Source organism: Megalobrama amblycephala, linkage group LG13 (genome assembly GCF_018812025.1).
Source record: "Megalobrama amblycephala isolate DHTTF-2021 linkage group LG13, ASM1881202v1, whole genome shotgun sequence".
Lineage (NCBI taxonomy): Eukaryota > Metazoa > Chordata > Actinopteri > Cypriniformes > Xenocyprididae > Megalobrama > Megalobrama amblycephala.
This window is the reverse complement of record NC_063056.1, coordinates 5,182,372-5,202,025: the sequence shown is the minus strand read 5'-3', so window position 1 is coordinate 5,202,025 and position 19,654 is coordinate 5,182,372. Positions and strand designations below refer to the sequence as shown.

The following is a 19,654-nucleotide window of genomic DNA, read 5'->3' as shown; positions in this document are numbered from 1 at the left end:
TTAGATACTTAACTGATGTCCCCAAACATGCTTATTAAAGTTTTACTAAAAGCTAATTTATTATATGAAATCTGTTTTTCTCCAGGATGACATTTATCAATGAATACCTAGTACTGTTATTGCGCCAAAGCACGAGCGCATGGTTTACTGGTTTAACAGATTCTACAGCCCCCAAAAAGATTCACAGTGAGAAACATTTTACCCACCTTATTACACTTATCACTTGAGGATCAAGTTAGCGAGGATAAGGACAGAACATAAAGAGAAGGAGTCTTTAAGTGGTTGGCAACCATAGTAACAGGGTAAAGTGCCTGACTCGGAGCGCTGTGGGAGAGAAGGCCGTGACCCACCTCTGTGTCAGGGAACATGGGGAATGAGTATTTTTTGTGTGTGTGAGAAAGAGGTCATGGTGATTTTGAAGGGAAATGAAACTACGTCTAAATCTCCCATCTTTGTACTGGGGCGCCATCCTTGAGTCTTCCAGTTGGCTGAATTAGATTTTCTCAGCAGCTTGTACTCATGGGAACTTGGAAGCCCTGGTATTACCCCCTGCCACTTCCTACTGCCCGCAAGGGAGTAAACATCAGCTCAAATTTTCATTCATCCACGTTCTCCAGGATAGATTTTTTTTTCTTCCTGCAGGTTTCAAAATATGACAGGACTGCCAAGGACAGGTATCCGTGACCACTGAAGACATGAGTGGCAGGAACATTTGTGAAAACGAAAAACATTTCATGTTTACACACATATGTATAAGCTCAAACATAAAGTACTCATCATTCATAATGCATGTGAACCTGTAATACTAGAAGTCTGTAAATATTATTGTGGTAGTTTAAATGTTTATCACAGCGATTCCAGTTTTTGGATTAACCTCTGCATTACATTCATTAACCATTGTTAGATTCTACATGACCAGAATATTCCTTTAAAACAAGTTAGATTTTGAAACTAATGTTCTTGAGTTCCTTTTATGTTTATTTTAGACATTGTGCACCTATTTTATACTTATTCTGTTTTATTTAGTTGTAAAGTTTTTTTTTTCTTGTTCTTTGGTAAAACAAAGATAACTCTGTGACCTCTTCCCAGCACTTATGCTGTGTTCCAGGCAGCCCGTAACCTGTGTTTTTCCAACCTTCTACCCGTGAAAGCGCACTGGAACAGCAGTCAAAGCCGTGACTTCCTACCCGTGAACTCTAGATCGATGTGCTCCCAGTTACGGGTTCTGACGTCACATAGCCCGCGAAACAACAATGGCAGCCCCTACGGATGCGGTGTTTATGCAAGTGCGCAGTAAAATAAAAGGTATAACAGCTTCTCTTGCCTTATGCGCCGTTTTCCTCAAATAAGCAAGGCGTAAGCACCTTTGGCGATAGAAATAATTGTTAATGAGCATAAGCCCCTTACGGTCCGCCATGTTGGTTTGTTTACACTTTTACGCAGTTTGGCGCGATTTTCCTGGAACGCTACCAAGTCGTGAGTCGTGATTTGAAGTCGTGACTTACGGGCTCAAAAACCTGCCTGGAACGCAGCATTATTGTGTGGCTTTCCATAGACAAATATGCCGTCAGTTGATTTGAACTCTTGAAAAGCATGAAAGAAGTTGGTGCGGGACTCCCTTACCAGACTCTCGGCCAATCTAGGGACCTTCAATATGCTGTAAAAGGCTAGATTTTCTCAATAATAGAAATATAAAGATCATTAAAGAAACATATATAGGATTTGTTCACCCCTGCAGGACTTTCATGAACGCCTGGTTGAAAACCTGATCTCACTGAAAGAGTTAATTGCCCACATAAGACATTTTACAGTTAGGGTCCATTTGTTAACTACATTAGTTAGTCTGGTTTGGTTTAGTTTATTTGCACAAATATAAAATATATACAATAATAAACAGAATGTACAATCCATATATTGTACAGGGAGAGGCAGAAAACCCAAAAGGGCTTATTTAAAGCCTCCCCATAAACAACAAAAATAACTAATTGTGAAATTAATGAGAAAAAAAAAACCCCTCATAAATGTATATGACTGCAACAAGTTAATTGCAACAAATAGCCTATCAAAACCCAAAAATAATGTACTCCAGAAAACATTAACTAACAATTAAAACATTTCCAAAGCATTTATCATTCTTAATGTTCATTTCAGCATTTACTAATACATTATTAAAATCAAAAGTTGTGTCAGTTAATATTATTTAATGGACCTGAGCTCACAGGAACAATGAACTAAGATTAACAAAGATTAATACGTAACAATTGTTCATTGTTAATGCATTAACTAATGTGACCTTATTGTAAAGTGTTACCACTTGATTTCCACAATGCCTGAAGTTGCTACCTAAAGAAAGACTAGATGGTTAACATGCATCAACTACCACCCCCATTTTAGTGCGAACTGGTCAAACCTGTACAAAACGAAATTAATTGGAAGATGTATGACAGATATACTGAGGATTTAACACAACTGCTTTCGTAAATGTAAAACCTATTTTTATACTACCTATGAAGGCGATAGCCCACACGCAATGGACACAATGCGTAAATTTTCCCACCTTCATGAAAAGTGAGTCAAGCCCTCGCATCATAATCTACGTAACCTCCGCCTGACCAATCAGCGCTCTCGCTGTTGCCGATTCTCTCTAGATATGCAGCACTGTGCAGCAGAAGCGCTGAAAGACAGAGCGAGCGCAAAGTGACAAGACCTCCTCATACTGCGCGATAACATCCACACCTATATGAAACAAGAAAAACCAAAACAATTGCGGAAATAAGACGAGGAAAAGAAGGAAACGCCAGCTGCAGTTAAACCAGGGATTGCCATTGGATCACTTTATACCGGCACATGTAATGTCTTGCTCTTGATGATAATCATACGCGCAGAAGCCGTTCTCTGGCCCTAGTCGCGCGTGCAGAGTGGAGGTTGCGCTTGGAAGTGTACGAAACTTTTTTTTTGTTTTGTTTTGCCTCTGACGTTTTGGATTTAGATTTATTAAAAGTCGACCTTCCATTATACTGTGGATTTTATAAGCGAAATACGCGGAGGACCAAGATAGTGTGGATTTCACCCAATTTCTTTTCTTTGTCTTATTTTACTATTATTATTATTAGTATTAGTATTATCATTATTTATGTTATTATATTTTCTGGAGGAGCGGAGACGTTCAAGAAGTTAATTTTAGTGGATTCGACGCAGGTGCTTCGGTCCTGAAGGGCAGAATGGAATTGTTATTTTGACCCACGATATCACACGGTTCCATTCATATTCCTCAGCTTCGCTTTTTAATTGTTTTGAGAGCCAAAGACTGTTCAGTGACGCTCACCGCAACACACCACTGGAATTACAATCATGAACTTTGTCGTTTATTCGATACAGTTATTTTTTGCGGCTCTCCTTCATCTGTCTGCTGTAAAGGTAAGGGCAATGTATTTTTGGTGGGTTTGAAATGAGAGATAGAGGGATCAAACCATTCGTTTTTTATTAATGTGTAGCCTATACGGAGGTCAGATTACACGCACGAGGACGGAATGCATCTGCCCAGTGCCATTACACCCTTTATACACAAGGTTACCCGAAGTTTCACGTGGAATTATCAGCTTAAAACTTATAGTTTCTCCAAACGAATATCTGTCATGTCAGGAATATTTATCAATACTGTGGTATAGCTAAAGTCTCGTTCATATATAAGTAGGCTACAACGATTTAATCTCAGTTAGGCAAAGATTTTGGTTAATAAATGCAAATTGCAGTTGAAGCAGTTAAGTAAGACATTACTAATATATATATATATATATATATATATATATATATATATATATATATATATATATATATATATATATATATTATGTGTTGCTGTAACGCGTCTCTCAATCTGAACCAGATTTTTTAAATGGTAATAGCTACTATGAATTCAGTCACAATATGGACTTCATTAGTGCTTGCGATATCTTAAGACTTTAATTAATGTAACTAACTACTCTCTTGTCGAGAACAATGACAAGATATTACCTGAGCTCCTTCGTTTCTTTGTCTCCCGCCTTATTAATTCATTTAGCCTACTTGAATAGTGATTTGGCAGTGCACGTAGTTTGATGTCGTGAAACATTTGTATGAGGTTAATTTCCGCCGTTTGTTTGTTTGTCGGTTAGTCGTAATTGTCCAAATGTTGGGTGCAGAATATGAAAAATGTCTGCTTAGATATGAAGCAGATGGTCTGTGAGGCAAACCGGCGAGTTTCTCACGCAACACCGAGAGCTGTTGCGCCAGTCCACCACCTGCAGTAACGCGACCAACCAGCAACCGATCACACGCTCTCACTCGCTAGCGAGACTAATCTGTAGGCGGGAAAATAGGACCGTCTGATTTGTAGTAGGAGAATCATTGGCTCTCCGCAGCCTCTTACTGAATGACAAATTGACTCGCTCAGTAAGATGAAAGAAGATGATGTTCACTTTAAAAAAGATTCTAAAAGGTTCTATAAAAAAATCTAAAAATTCTAAAACTACTTTTTGAAAGCATTCAAACTTCCTTACTAGATTCCGAAAGCCTCAGTGGTTCTCAATAAACCGGGGCCCACAAGGGGGGCTCAGAAAACTTCCAGGGGGTCTCAATGACTTAAAATTATTTTAAATGAGTCTAACTTAATTAAAATTCTGAAAACGGTACACTGTGGGTATGTTTGTGATTTGCATTTGCATTTGGATGTACACTCACTAGGTCAGAGTTACACTCAAGGCACTAATATGCACTCTTTAGGACTAGATAATGCACACATATCAGTATATATACCCACTGACCAGCTAAAAGTTTGATTTTAACACATTTTTTCCTGACATTGCACATAAACTGGAAACACATGTCTTGCTTTTATTGTGTCCCCTCAGCAACTGTTGATGTTATTGTACAACATACATGGAAATGTGAAATGAACTGCTGTTTATTATTTACTGAGACTGCAAGTTTATGTTAATTAAAAGCTAGAAAAAGCAGCTTTGTCATCATTACAGCACTTCTTGAGGAAATATCTTAGTCTAAATGGCGGTGCCTTTGATTATTTTCTTGGCCAATTGGAGGCCTTGGAGTCAAAAAGGTTGAGAACCACTGCAGACTCCTTACTAATATAATAGGCTAAGCATCTAATTGGTCTGACCATGTATTGCATAATTAAAGTGCTTTTGGTTGTGCATAACTCAAGAAAACAATCCTTTTTGAGAGTTTCCCAAGCATTATTCATTTTTAGTGGCGATTCAGATTATAACTTGTTCTGTCACTTATCACTGTCACTTCTCTCTCCTGATAGGCTGCCCACATACCCAAAGAAGGGGGAAAGAGCAAAAATGAAGGTAAGTCTCTTTATATGTGCAGTGTACATACATGTTGATGTGAAGTATGTGTGATTGGGCTAAGAGTCTAGCGCCACCTTGAGGACGCATATTTAATGACATTTCCAAGGCAAAATTCAAACTGAAAATGGTTTTATCCCAGTTCTGAGGCTTGAGATGCAGGTACGCAGTCCATCTAATACTGTATGTTTGCGATTCTCCTTTGTTACGACCTTACGTAAATATTTGCTTGGACACTCAACTCTAGGACATATTTCCCACCCTCATTAGGTTGTGCTGAGGTTCGTCAAAGTGAATAATTATTCTACCCGCAAGCAACCTTGTGTGGAGTCATTGACCATGGCCATGTTTGTTTATTAACAAAAAACACTCCAAGATTTATCCCTGATTTGTCCTCAAGGTCACAATTATTTGTTAGCTGTGAACCTGGTTGTTTGTATAGAGTCCCTATTATGTTTCTGAGGGAACGTGTATTGTTATTTTTTACATCATTCCCCATCTGCTTCCATTCATAATCACTTTCCCACAGCTTAGATCTCCTATACTAGAAGATTTCGCTTAGCATTAAATTAAAAGAATGAATCACCCTTAGTAGTAGTCAGTTTATATTTTGCGTAATAACAGAGACAGTACCTCAGGCTAACTGGTTAAGAGATACTAAATCAAAACAGCACGTGCGGCTTTGCACTTTGCTAAATAAACATATGAGATACAAACATCATAGCCATAAATGAAGACGTGTCATGATAGGGGCATTGGGTGAAATGTGGCTGGTACAGTACCACCAAAAGGTTTCTAGCAATTATTGACTTCATCAGCATCATAAATACAGTTGTGTTTGGTTTCTTGCATTCATGGGTGGCAGGGAGCGCTCACGCAGGGTGGGCTTCTTTTAGAGGTCAGGTGTCTGCAGTAAAGCCTGGCGCCACACTGCCTGAGGTCATGGTTTTCCCTGGCAGTCTGCAGGTCATGAGGCACTGGGGTCAGAATGAATGATGGGAAGCCAGCTCAGGGAGGTGCACAGATTAGGGTGGAGTTGGGTGGACGTGCAAGTGGGGCACATGTGCTGGTGTGTGTGCCTCAACATGTGTGACATGTTTTTTTTTTTTTTAAAGTCCCCAATGAACAGAACAGGCCTGTGTGAAGGTGTGAGGCCATGCATCTGACTTTAATGGTTTAAATAAAACTGACTGCTGTGGTTTAATATGTCGTTCCAAACCTGTATTCTGTTATTTTGAGGGTGGAACACAAAAGGGGAAGAATCTTCAGGCTGCTCTTTTCATATTTACCATGATTTTTGGCTATAAAAAGGACAGAAAAACACACAAAAAGACTTATGTGCTGTATTTCCCCTTGTGGAAAAGAAGTACACTTTAGCATGCTTTTAAAAAGGGGACTTATTATGGATATAATACACTTATAAAAGAATATACTTACGCAAACTGAATGCAGTGTTTTTGGACACTTAATTGCATGTTATTTACAATTACATAAATGTATTATAGTTGAAATTTATTTTAAATGCAATTAGCTGAACTTTAGAGTGCTTTTTTGACCCACATAAATGATACATCTTTATATGTAATTTCATAATTATAACTAATCATAACTCTTGTCTTTGAAATATGGTAAAAGTCTACTGCCAAAAGTACTGGCAAGCATTTATGGTAAACTAAAATATACTTAATGTCATCTCTTGTAATTGCACATTTGTAAATTTAGTACATTTAAAATATATTAACTTTAAATGTAATAACGGATAACTCTAAAATTATTATCCAGAAACTTTTCTTGTGCTTTAGTATGTTAGTCAACACATCAAATTAAATGTACTTATTCAAAGCACAACAAAAGGTTATTGAAACATAATTAATTATAAATTAATCCCTTTTAAAAGTATACTTAAGTAAACAGTCATGAAAGTGTACTCTCTTTAAGTACACTTAAGTATCCTTTTATTTTATTATTATTATTATTATTATACTTTTAAGATTTGGAGTACGCCACAAATGCACATTCAGTACAATTAAGCTCACTTCTGAAGTTGCACAATAGCTTTGTGTGAGGAACAGACTCAGTCATGGTTATTATGGACTTAAAATAACGTCATTAAATGGAAAAGAGCCGCATGAAGATTCTTCAAAAATTCTCTTTTTGTGTTTCACAGACGTACATATACATAACAGCATACAGGTTTCGGAATGATATAAAGGTAAGTAAATAATGAGAGAACATTCCTTTTTATGTGTGAACTGAACAAAACATGTGGGTCTTTGTGAATATGGTATAATAGTGACTGAACATTCTCACTTTTCTTGCTCTTTAGTGATTCCCTTCTTGGATGTGTATAAAAAGAGTGCGTGTAAGACACGAGAGCTGCTGGTAGACATCATTCAGGAGTATCCCGACGAGATCGAGCACACATACATCCCGTCCTGTGTGGTTCTCATGCGCTGTGCAGGCTGCTGCAACGACGAAGCGCTCGAGTGTGTCCCTACAGAGACGCGCAACGTCACCATGGAGGTGAGACTGGTTCAATCCAGTGTGTGCAGTCCTTCACCCTGCTTCCTATGAAATCATGCTTGCCCAACATGGGACAGTGAGGCTGTGTTAACTGGCATGTCAGCTATGTTGTTTACCGCTGCACACTGTGTTTACGCCCCGTTTATGTGGTTGATGTTGCTCTTGGCCACAGTCGAGGCCTGGCCTTGCCATTTATTCAACAGTGTGTAAGAAAAAGTCAATAAAAATTGGCTGTTAACTTGAATATTTTAAGCTGTGATTCTACATCATGAGCCCTGGGCTTTCTCATTGAAACATAATACATTACAGACACATTGCATGTAGTGCACGAATGCTCACACACTTAATGTGCTTATTTTTGTGTATTCGTCTAGGTACTGCGAGTCAAACAACATGTATCGCAGCATAATTTTCAAATGAGTTTCACAGAACACACCAAGTGTGAATGCAGGTATGTTTAAAAAGGAACAGTTCTTTCCAAAATGGAAATTGTGCCATTATTATGAAAGTTTGTTCAAAGTTTGAACTTATTGTTCACCGTGCTGTTATTTTTTCTGTGGAAACATGAAATCTTCAACAATTCATAGTGACCAAAAACACCCTAAAAGCTCCATAAAAGTAGTCTGTAAGACTGGTGCATTATATTCTAAGTCTTCTGAAGTCATATGATAGCTTTTGTTAAAGTCGTTATTTATGGAAAATCTTCCCTCTGTCGGAGAGAAAAACCGTATGCCGCATATTTGCCGTCATTCACCCTTCACTTTGAGATTGATTGACAGGCGATCTGACCAATCGTAGCGCCGAAGCCGCCATTTTGTCCAACAAACAAACCAGACAGGAGAGTTAGTAGATTAATGTTGTGGACTTGAACTTGAAAAATGGTGTGTATTGATGTCTTTTTGCGGTTGAAACAACATACCTTCTGATGTTCATTCGTGTTTATTTAGGAGCTAGTAGGTAGAGATGAACGGTTCACGTGTCGCATGAACTGAGGCACTACAGCGATCTGTTATGACGCATTAAAGAGCCCCAAAATGGTATTTATTGTTTGAATTTCTTAGAAAATGACCAAATTTGAAAGCTGAGACTGTTTCATACCAAAAGTAACCTGCTCTGTCTTGTCATTGGAATCAAACCTGTTGCGACACATATATAATGGCTCTGTATTTATTTGGAAATATGTAAAATTTGTGTTCCACAGAAAATATAACAGCATACATCAAGGATGAGTAAATAGTAATGGAATATTCATTTTTAGCAAATGATTCCTTTAATTCATAAAATGTGATTTTGCATCTGTCTTTTTCAGGCCAAAGGCAGAAGTCAAAGCAAAGAAAGAAAAGTAAGTTTGTTTATTATTATTATTTCTTATGTCAAGCTTATGGGTGATTTCAAGATGAAACGGTCAACATCGATTCTTCCTTTTTCATTGGGGAGATTATGGGATTTGGTTAAGATTCATTTGTTGACAGTATGGACAGTTCTACATGTAGATGGCACAGGGCGTTTCTAAATACACAGACATAAACTGCAATGACTGGGTTGATTGACCGGCGATGAGAAGCAGCCAGCTGGACACTGAACACTTAGCAGCCAGGCTATTAGCAGTAAAGCTCAAGTTTTTTTAGCTGTTCGCCTGGTTTGACCAATAAAATTGAAAGCATATGGTACTTTTAGCAATGTATTCCAGTAGGAGCTAGTTGTTCAGAAATATACTTGACTAGTCAGTGGGTCGGTGTACTTTATATTATGTAGCAGTCTTTGCTGTCTGTATGTGAGTGGAGAGAGACTGTCCCGGACAGCTGAGATGATGTGCGTGTGAATATCTCCATCGTTGCCAGATTCATGCTGCTTGCATTGTCATAAATGCTGCATCCCATTTGCTTATTGTTCTATCATCTATATTTTAGAGTGGTTCAAAGGAAGTTTGCCTTGTATGTGAACACTAAATGAACTCAGATATCCACAGCGCCAGTGCAGCTCACTTTGTAAACACACAGCACTCGGAGTTTACTTTATTTTCACTTATATGTAATTCCTAACATAAAGTTCCAGGAATTCCAGCTCACAACATTTCTAAGTCATCTTGCCACTGTTTTTTTAACAACAAAACATTCAAAAGTTCTTACGTGGCCACTTCTGCAGTGCCATCAATCCTCTGCAGCTCACCCAGAATATCCTTAAAATTAAACATCTAAAGCAAAGTCATTATTGTTAACTAAAACTAAACCTAAAACCATCAAACTAATTTTTTTAATTAAACATTAACTGAAAAAAATAAAAATAATGATAAAAGAAAAAGTCACTGCAGGGTTATTTGAGTATAAGAAACAACATTTATGAATACAGAATATGTTATTCAATTGTGAGTTCGGCAAACTGTTTTTGAGATTTCAGGATTACCCCATTCAAATAGACAAGACAAGTTCTCGGATGCCAAAATAGCTGCCCGGTGGTGTTGCCGAGTGAACAGACCTTCCTTGAAAGGGACTTTGGCATTATTCATGATGATGCTTAATCGCTTGCTTATTTTCATATATTGTGAGCATTCAATATATCGACTTAAATCTGGTGCGTAAAAATCCCTACGACCACAACTCGTCCTGACTCCCACAGCACGCCTTGACAAACCCTCAATTCTGTTTCCCCACAACAAAGCTTATAAAGTGAAACACTTGACTTTTCTCACACCCAAACAGTGAAATCAACTTCCACTAAATGTCACAACAGCCGAATCCCTCCTAATCCTCAGGCACAAACTTGATGCTTTCAACAGGACTTAATCATGACACAACCTGCTTTTACTTTTATTTGCGTTAGATGTCTTTTTATAGCTAGTACATCTCTATTTCTGGCAGATAACCATTCATTATTTAATGATTGCCATCTGCTGAACATGGCAGCCTGTCTCACAAAGAAAAACTGAAAACAAAAAGTAATTGTGCAAGTCATTTTGGATAAAATGCATTAGCAGTCCCACACTGAATCCGTGCCCTCAGAAAGCTTCGCAGATCCTCATGGAATTGCAATGCCTGCCATTCACAAATTTCTACAAAACTTTGTTTCTGAAATATTTTTTGGTAGTATGCATTCAGTTACAAATAAGAGTTCAGTTCAATTTAGCACATTTTATCATATTTAAATCCAGTAGAATTCATCAGAATGCAGCAAAACGAAAGCAACGGAACTGCATAAAATTCCATTTTTTTCCCACCTGTGGTAAGTGCAGTGCAGTAATATTGCTGAATATTAAGCGCTCGAGACAAATGGATTTCCAACACTGGAAATAATAGCCGCTTCACAAATCGTACAGCTCTGGGTATCCCAGTACAGCTATGATAAGCTGTTCCTCCATCTTGGCTGAGCTTGAAGCTGGTGAAGCTGATTGGTTGGTTCTTGTCACATGACCTGCGGTGCGCTAGTGGCATTCTGAAAATGTGATCTGATTGCTTTTCTTTTTTTTTAAAGGTTCTGACCACAATAAACAGTTAATCTCCCCAGTAATATGCCATCAAATGTGACTTGTGCAATCTAATTTCAGAGCAAGAACAATTCGTTTCATGAGTAGAACGTGCAGCTCATCATGTGTCCGTCAGTCCGCTCTCAGGGTTTTACAGCCCACAGTAAATGCCTGAATTTCTCTGTAAATCTCTTAAGACCTCTGTCCTGAGCTCTGATAACAGACTCTTTTATAGGACGGTTTCAGTTTTTCTTCTGAGGCGAGGCTTTTGCTCTCTGTGGCAGCTGTAAGATGGTGGCTGTGAAGACCACCCGCTGCCTCTCACACCACAGTTGCTCAAGGCTGACCCTTGCCTGCTTCCCCATACTAATCATAGTAGCAAGTGTCTGTCGTTAACCCACTTTTATTTTTAGCCTTTTAAATAGTAGGTGATCCTGAGACAGAGGTTATTGTTGGTTATTGTGAGCTGTTTGACAAACCTCACTTAGGGCCATTGTGTCTTAACCTGTGTTAGACCCCAAAACTATCTAAAGACACAGAATCCAGTCATTGTGTTGCATAACAGAAATATTAAATCAAATGGCAGTTATTTTAAGGAAAAATTTGCATTTTGCTTTTATCCGAAGCAACTTACAAAAGAGGAACATAAGCAATATTCACCAATATTCACTTTACTAAGCCTTTATTTTAAGCACTTTATTCAATAGAAATTGTTTCAAATCAGTTCAAAGTTTTCAAATCAGCAAGTTTTGTTCTCATCCGATAGTGTCAGTGCAGTTAAATTAGTAATATTATTGGATATTAAGTGAGAAATATTATTACATATTTCATGCTTCCACTAAATGACACCAGTCAAAGGTCATTACAAAAATGGCTCAGAAAAGTGTCTAATCTAATGGAATGACCCCGTTTAATTGGATGTGCGGCGGCTGTGTGCATTTCTGCACCTTGCTAGGTTAATGCGAGCGTACAGAGATGGATCAGGTTAGCTGAGAGGGCTAAATGAAATCCGTTCGTCATGGGGCTAAGCGCCGACTCTCTGCGTGTCGTCTTTACCTCCTGTCTTTCAGCACGTAGGCAAACGGGGGGGGCGGGGAGTCCAGCGACTCTGATTCACAAGCTCAAGTTCAGCTCCTTGTACTTCGATCCTTACCTCTAAGCTCCTCAAACACACACACACACACACACACACACATGCTACAGCTCATTCAGCTGCTTATTTGGACTATAGCGTCTGTCGTTCGTTCCTCACGAGGGCTGTCCGTGACGCGCCGCTCCTCGCTTTAATTAGTGGTGATTAGGGTTGTCACAATAGTGAAATTTCAGTAGTCGATACTAACATCAGTATCAATTCAGAAACCACAGCAAAAATGAATAATGCATATGTATACTACTTTATTTAAAATGTTAAATATTAATATAAATATACAAATTAGGTTCAAAACAGTGGCATATATCCTTTACACTACCGTTCAAAAGATGTTTTTTAAAAAAAAAAGAAGTCTCTTCTGCTCACCAAGGCTGCATTTATTTGATTACAAGTACAGAAGAAAAAAAAAATATAATAATAAACTGTTTTCTATTGTAATATATTTTAAAATGTAATTAGATCAAAGCTGAATTTTCAGCATCATTACTCCAGTCTTCAGTGTCACATGATCCTTCAGAAATCATTCTAATATGATGATTTGCTGCTCAAGAAATCAGAGTATCAGAGTATTTTTGTGGAAACCGTGATACATTTTGTATTTCAGGATTCTTTGATGAATAGAAAGTTTAAAAGAACAGCTTTTATTTGGAATAGAAATCTTTTGTAACATTATAAATGTCTCTTTATTGTCACTTTGGATCAATTGAATGCATCCTTACTGAATAAAATGATTCATTTCTTTAATTTTTTTTTTTTTTTTTTGAATGGTAGTGTAAGTAAACAAAAATCAATTAAACAAAAATTAAAAAACAAAAACAAGACTTTTTTTAGTATCACCTTGTTACCGGAGTACCTGTACATTTTTTACATCACTAGTGCTGATAGATCTTTCTCAGCATGACTGTTAGAAACTTCAACTTTTTTAGATGTCCTATTCTTGCGTTATTTTCCTTTTTTGCAGAAAACCCAGAGTGGGGAGGGTTAAAAGCCGAAAAAGAGCAAGAGAGGGAGATACAGGCGATCTCAACGCCTCGGCTCACCTGCGCTCAAGCAGTATTTTGCTCTCAGTCATTGGCTTTATTTCAGGGCAGTTTGTTTGCTCTTTGTAATCTCACTCAGTCTGCATTTATTTGTACTCATATTCACACTGTTGGCCCAAAGCCCGCAAAGACGAAAGCAACCAAAGGTAAATAAACAGTGGTTGCATGGCTGTCTCTGTCATTATCATACTAATGTGCCACCACGGCTGGGATGATGCCACGTTCATGCGATCCCTCACCTGTATTCAGGCCCATTGATGTTTCTGACAACAATCTCTTGTCACTTGGGCTCTTGTCTGTACTGCACTGAAACAAGTTAAAGGGTTAGTTCACCCAAAAATGTAAATTCTGTCATCATCATTTACTCACCCTCATGTTGTTCCAAACCTGTAAGACTTTCATTCATCTTCGAAACACAAGTGAAGATACTTTTCATGAAATCTGAGAGATTTCTATCCCTGCATTGACAGCTACACAACTGACACTTTGATGCTCAAAGTAGTTCATCCATATTTATCGGTTTAGTCCAAATTTTCTGAAGAGACTCAATTGCTTTATATGATGAACAGATTTAATTTCAACTTTTATTCACATATTGATCAGCGAACATAAACAGAAGCTCAACTGATTCTGATTGACGCACGAGAACAAACTTCTTATGAAGCTCAAACGTGCTGCGAAACACACGAGAATGAACCTCATTGCTTCTTGCTTCTGTTTACATGAGAATAGAAGGCTAAATGAAATATGTTCATCATGCCTTTTCAGAAAATTTGAACTAAACCATTCAATTCATATGGATCAGTTTTACGATCTCTTTATGAACTCTCAATGGAGGGACAGAAATCTCTCAGATTTCATTAAAAATATCTTCGTTTGTGTTCTGAAGATGAACGAAAGTCTTATAGGTTTGGAACAGCATGAGGGTGAGTAAATAATGACAGAATTTTCATTTTTGGGTGAACTAAAACATGTTTTGTTCAGTTTCAGCAAGTAACACTCCTCATAAAAGAAAAAAAGTGATGTGCTAGCTTTAATGACTGCAGAAATTATTGTGGGTGTTATTTATTTTTTTTATAACAGAAAAGATTATGCATATTTTGAAAATACATCGCAATAAACAGTTGCGTTTCATCATTTGAAGTGAAAATTCTGCAGTCATATAGCTAATTTGGCTTTCGTTTATGGTGAAATTAAGTTGTGAAAAGCCTTAAAAAATATTATATTGACCTACATTTATTAACATTTTGGCTTAAGTATGGTATGGTCTTTATAATGAAAAAATCTTTTTATTACTGTTTTTGTTTTTGGGAAATTTTTTGATTAATATTACAACAAAATGTAAGGTTTGACCAAACCATAAATATAATTTGAGAAAAACTGGAGTATTTTTTTTTTTTCTTTTCTTTTTCCTGTGTAGGTGCACTTACACAATTAAGAAAGTTAAATTTCACATCAGATAAAGTGTTTGTGTATGAAACCATTTTAGAAATGATTCAAAATTGTGCTGCTATACTGTGGCAAGTCTCTGTATTTGACTGTGCCGTTTTTGCAAACATTGCTTTTGCGCCATTCTGCCTCCAAATGTGTATACGTGGAAAGTGTGTATGTGAATGCAGCTGTCTGTGTCAGTCCAATAACTGTCCCTCGCTGAATCAATGTTGCCACTAATCGCCGTGCCTCATGTGTGATGAATGAATGAGCTCATAATTCACTCCCATCACACAATGCCAGCTTTCCTTCTGCCACTAATGCTACCCATCTTCAAAACTAAGCAAAAAAGAGCACAGTTCATTCAGTCTGATCCGGTGAAGGTTGTGTGATGGCGAGGTACATGATTGTGTGTGTGCGTCACTCCAGAGCTCTGCCCAGATCACTAGTGCTTAGATGTCTCTCTGTCTCTCCCTTCTGCTTCCCTTGCAGCCACTGTGAGCCTTGCTCAGAGAGAAGAAAGCGCTTGTATGTGCAGGACCCCCTCACCTGTAAATGCTCCTGCAAATTCACACAATTGCAATGCAAGTCCAGACAACTTGAGTTAAACGAAAGAACTTGCAGGTTTGTCTATGAACTGTCACGACGTGCAACACGCAACTTCTCATCCCAAGCTCTATCTCTTTGCATGCTTCTAGCGCTTGTTGCATTTTCCCTCTCAGATGTGCATGTTAAGGGTGACGTAGTGTGTGTGTGTGTGTGTGTGTGTGTGTGTGTGTGTGTGGTTTATTGCTGTGAGATTCAACCTTTGATGTCAGAGTCTAGTGCGCTACTGCCTCGCACTAATAACGACATCATGTTTTATGGTGTCAACACTTTGGCGTTGAGCATAGAAATGATTAATGAACTGAATTCACTGACATTAACAAGACATTCTGTCAACATGCAATATCATTTTGTGTTTTTGAGTAAACAGGCAGGGATGGTGCATATATATGTGTGTGTGTTTGTAAAGTGCAACTCACACAATCTGCTCTCATTGATTCATTTTTTTTTTTTTTTTTTTTTTTCAATGTCAGTTATTGCCATTTTATGTTCATAATGAGTCAGAACTTAATTTGGCATTATTGATTTTGCCATCATGTGCAAAATCGTGCCATTAGCTCTTCAAGTTTCAGATGCATAATATGAGATCATGTTGAATTATACAGTATATGTGAATATAAGCGTGTCCATGCTGTTTGCTTCTCATCAACTGTCCCACTAATTTAAACTGTGTGATCTTATGTGGCCTTTGCTGGCATTCTGTATATGTTGTCCACATTTTATTGTTATATTTAGTGGAGATCACAGCATACTTTGATCCTGTGGTCGTTCCACCCAAACCAAATTTTAACCCCATCCAAAAGTCTAACCTCTGGACATTTTTTACATAACTACATTATCCCGGTATACAACACTGCACGAAATACAGTGTCCCACAATACAATGCAATGTTTTAGATCAGTACCAGCGATGCAAAATAACTGTATCTAGTTCCGAGATGACACTCTCTAAATAAAACAACAAGACAGACTACGAATCTTACAGTATATTTACTTGCAGATAATATAATATTAATGCATTTAAAGGCCACTTAAAGATAGTACACTATTGTCTTTACACTTTTTATAAGTGCACTTTGTAATAATGTCAAATTAAAAGTATTAAAGATCATTGTTTTTATATTCTTTTGTTGTGCTTTAAATGAGTACATTTATTTTGATGTGTTGACTAAAATGCTAAAACACATAAAATACTTGATTATAATTTTAACTGTAGTGTGTTATTCAATATATTTAAAGTTAAAAATATGTGCATTTTTAAAGTTAAAAATGTATGTTAAAAATGTGTTTTAAATGTATTTTAAATGTACTAATTAGCAGCCTCATTACAAACGTAATTACACATATTTAGTTTATCATAAATGTGCATTTGTCAGTGCACTTTAAACATTTCAATGACAATAGAATTATGAAATTCCATATAATGTACTTATGTCCCACTTAAGTGAGTCGCGAAAGCACTCTAATGTTCAGCTGATTGCATTTAATATAAATTTAAACTATAATACATTTTTATTTAATTTCAATTAACATGCAATTAAGTGTCTGAAAACATTACATTTCACACAAGTATATTATTTCATAAGGACATTTCTCATGCCCATGCAGTATAGTCACTGTATTTTCCACTGTCGTGAACATAGTATAGTGGGTGAGCAGGCTTAACTCTGACCGGTTGTGGGGTGTTGGGTTGGTGAAGTCACAGATCAATAAGTGCATAGGCTTTCCTTGACATATATTAGCATAGCTTCCCCTGTGCAGATCAAGCAGATCTCTAACCAATCCATTGTTCTCTTTCAGATGTGAAAAACCAAGATGATGAGCGGAACGCTGGGCAGAACACTGAATGAAGGAATTTTTTTACAGCACAGCACTTTTTAACCCTGAGGATGCATTCCCTGGACGAACTACAAACACTACCCTGAACAAATATCATCCCAATGTATATTTTTAAGATATTAATATATGAATATATAGAATATATATTATATATATTAAATGACAATGACAATGTGTGTCGCTGCTATCATCCGAATTACTACAAACAATTAAACGAAGACGCTGCTTGGCGTGTGAATGGGATATATTGCAGTGTCACTGCACCTGGGTCTGTGATTGGACAGAACACGGTGAGGTAATGCTTCACTGGATCAGCTGGCTGTGGATTCACATTTAAAGACTCGGATTGAATGTCCAAGACTTCACCAAGAGGTGCAAACGATAATCTCCACCCCTTTATATGAACAGTTACAGACTGTCAATCAAAGGAGAGGAAGTGACAGATTCTTTCGGACTGTTCGGAACAGTGGGTCCAGGCACGGGATACGAATGCGGAACTATCTATTTCTGTGATGTCACTCTTACTTGGGTGAAGTCTTAGTCAAAAAGACACCTGTACTGACTAACATCCTATAGGACTTGGTGTGAAAATACTAAAGGGATATTACATGTATGTATATATGGAATTAAAGAAGAAGAAAAGATAAATGTGACAAAATGCAAATTGGAAAAACAAACAAAAAAAAAAGATTCTGACTTTTGTCAAGGAATAGAATCATTCAGTTCACAGCAGTAGTAAAAGATAAAACAGATATTTATGGTTCGTAACATTTTCCAAAGAGAATATTGCACACAACTTTAGGAACTGTTCATTACCACACAGTGTCTGTATATACATACCTAATATCCCTTTATGTAGTTCACCTCATCTAATTTATAATGTTAGAATATGTTCAGTATTCTGTGTATTTAATTTGATCTATTTATATGCAGTGTTATTGTTGATATTGTTTTGCTTTGTTTCCCATCGACATTGTCATCAATCTGAAAAACTGTGGATGGCTTTTATAGAACGAAATACAAATGAAAAGAGATACAAACACTTCAACATTCCTGAAAGCGCCTTTTTTGTCGTTGTTTATTTGAACATTTTTATATCAGTGATCAGTTTGATGGAGATACGAGATCTGTGGAGGAGAAAACAAAACATTCTCTTTGTGTGAAAGTGCCAGAATTTTTTTTTTTTTCTTTGTTTGTTTTCCATGTACAGCCACATTTTCAGTATATTTTCACAGTAATATATTTATTGGTGCTGTTAAATATTAACATCCTTTTGTGTTTTTAGTATAACTATTAAACATATTTATTTTCAAATGATATTGTTTTTTATTAAAGCAAAAATGGATTTCGGTTTGGTGAGTCTGTTTTTGTCAGTCCACAATTCCACACTGACATTATGTCCAAAATGTTGGTAAATTTTTCAAAAGGGGGAAAAAAAAACCCTCCTGAATTATCCACTAACTGTAGGACAAAAATGCACAAATGACACATTAAGACAAGTTACTGTAAAACAATAAAGACAACATCACATATTCCAAAAAAATTATAAAACAACAGCTAAAATTTTACCTTCACTTAGGACATTGAAATGAAAAATACATGGCAACTGCATATAGATTATGAATATGTTCCCACCGTAATTGATTTATTGTCTCAAAGCTCTGTGGAAAATTACCACCATTTACACACCCTCATCTCATTTTGATCCTGTATTATTTATTATTATTTTGAAAACTAGCTTCTCTTTGTCGTTCAACAATAGTGGATGGTTATTTATGCTGCCAACCTCCAAAAAAGACAAAAATAGCACCAAAAATAATATGGATATATCTTTGTGTGAGGAAAAGGTCAAAATTTAAAGATGCCGTAGAACGTCTTTTTACAAGATGTAATATAAGTCTAAGGTGTCCCCTGAATGTGTCTGTGAAGTTTCAGCTCAAAATACCCCATAGATTTTTTTTAAATTAATTTTTTAACTGCCTATTTTGGGGCATCATTAACTATGAGCCGATTTAGGCTGCGACCCTTTTAATTTCTCACGCTCCCCGCCCCCGGAGCTCGCGCTTGCCTTAAACAACATAAACAAAGTTCACACAGCTAATATAACCCTCAAAATGGAACTTTACAAAGAGTTCGTCATGCAACATGTCTAATCACTTAAGTATGGATTTTTACATTTGATTCTGAATGAGTTTGATGGTGCTCCATGGCTAAAGCTAACATTACACACTGTTGGAGAGATTTATAAAGAATGAAGT

General features: G+C 37.0%; 1 protein-coding gene across 4 annotated transcripts; it reads left to right on the top strand.

The window, feature by feature from the left end:
- Positions 1-2,654: 2,654 nt before the first annotated feature.
- vegfaa (vascular endothelial growth factor Aa) lies at positions 2,655-18,741 on the top strand. 4 transcript variants are annotated; one of them, XR_007178995.1, is made up of 7 exons: positions 2,655-3,417; positions 5,306-5,348; positions 7,675-7,871; positions 8,246-8,322; positions 9,181-9,213; positions 13,443-13,667; positions 17,358-18,741. XR_007178995.1 is itself a non-coding variant. In XM_048152634.1 (7 exons), exons 1-7 carry the CDS (start codon positions 3,352-3,354, stop codon positions 17,374-17,376), a joined length of 567 nt encoding a protein of 188 aa, XP_048008591.1. In that variant the 5' UTR covers positions 2,655-3,351; the 3' UTR covers positions 17,377-18,741. The 4 variants fall into 4 exon arrangements, 2 of the variants coding, with proteins under 2 accessions (XP_048008591.1, XP_048008592.1); XR_007178994.1 differs by lacking the exon at positions 17,358-18,741 and adding an exon at positions 15,445-15,581; XM_048152634.1 differs by lacking the exon at positions 13,443-13,667 and adding an exon at positions 15,445-15,576.
- Positions 18,742-19,654: the final 913 nt, after the last annotated feature.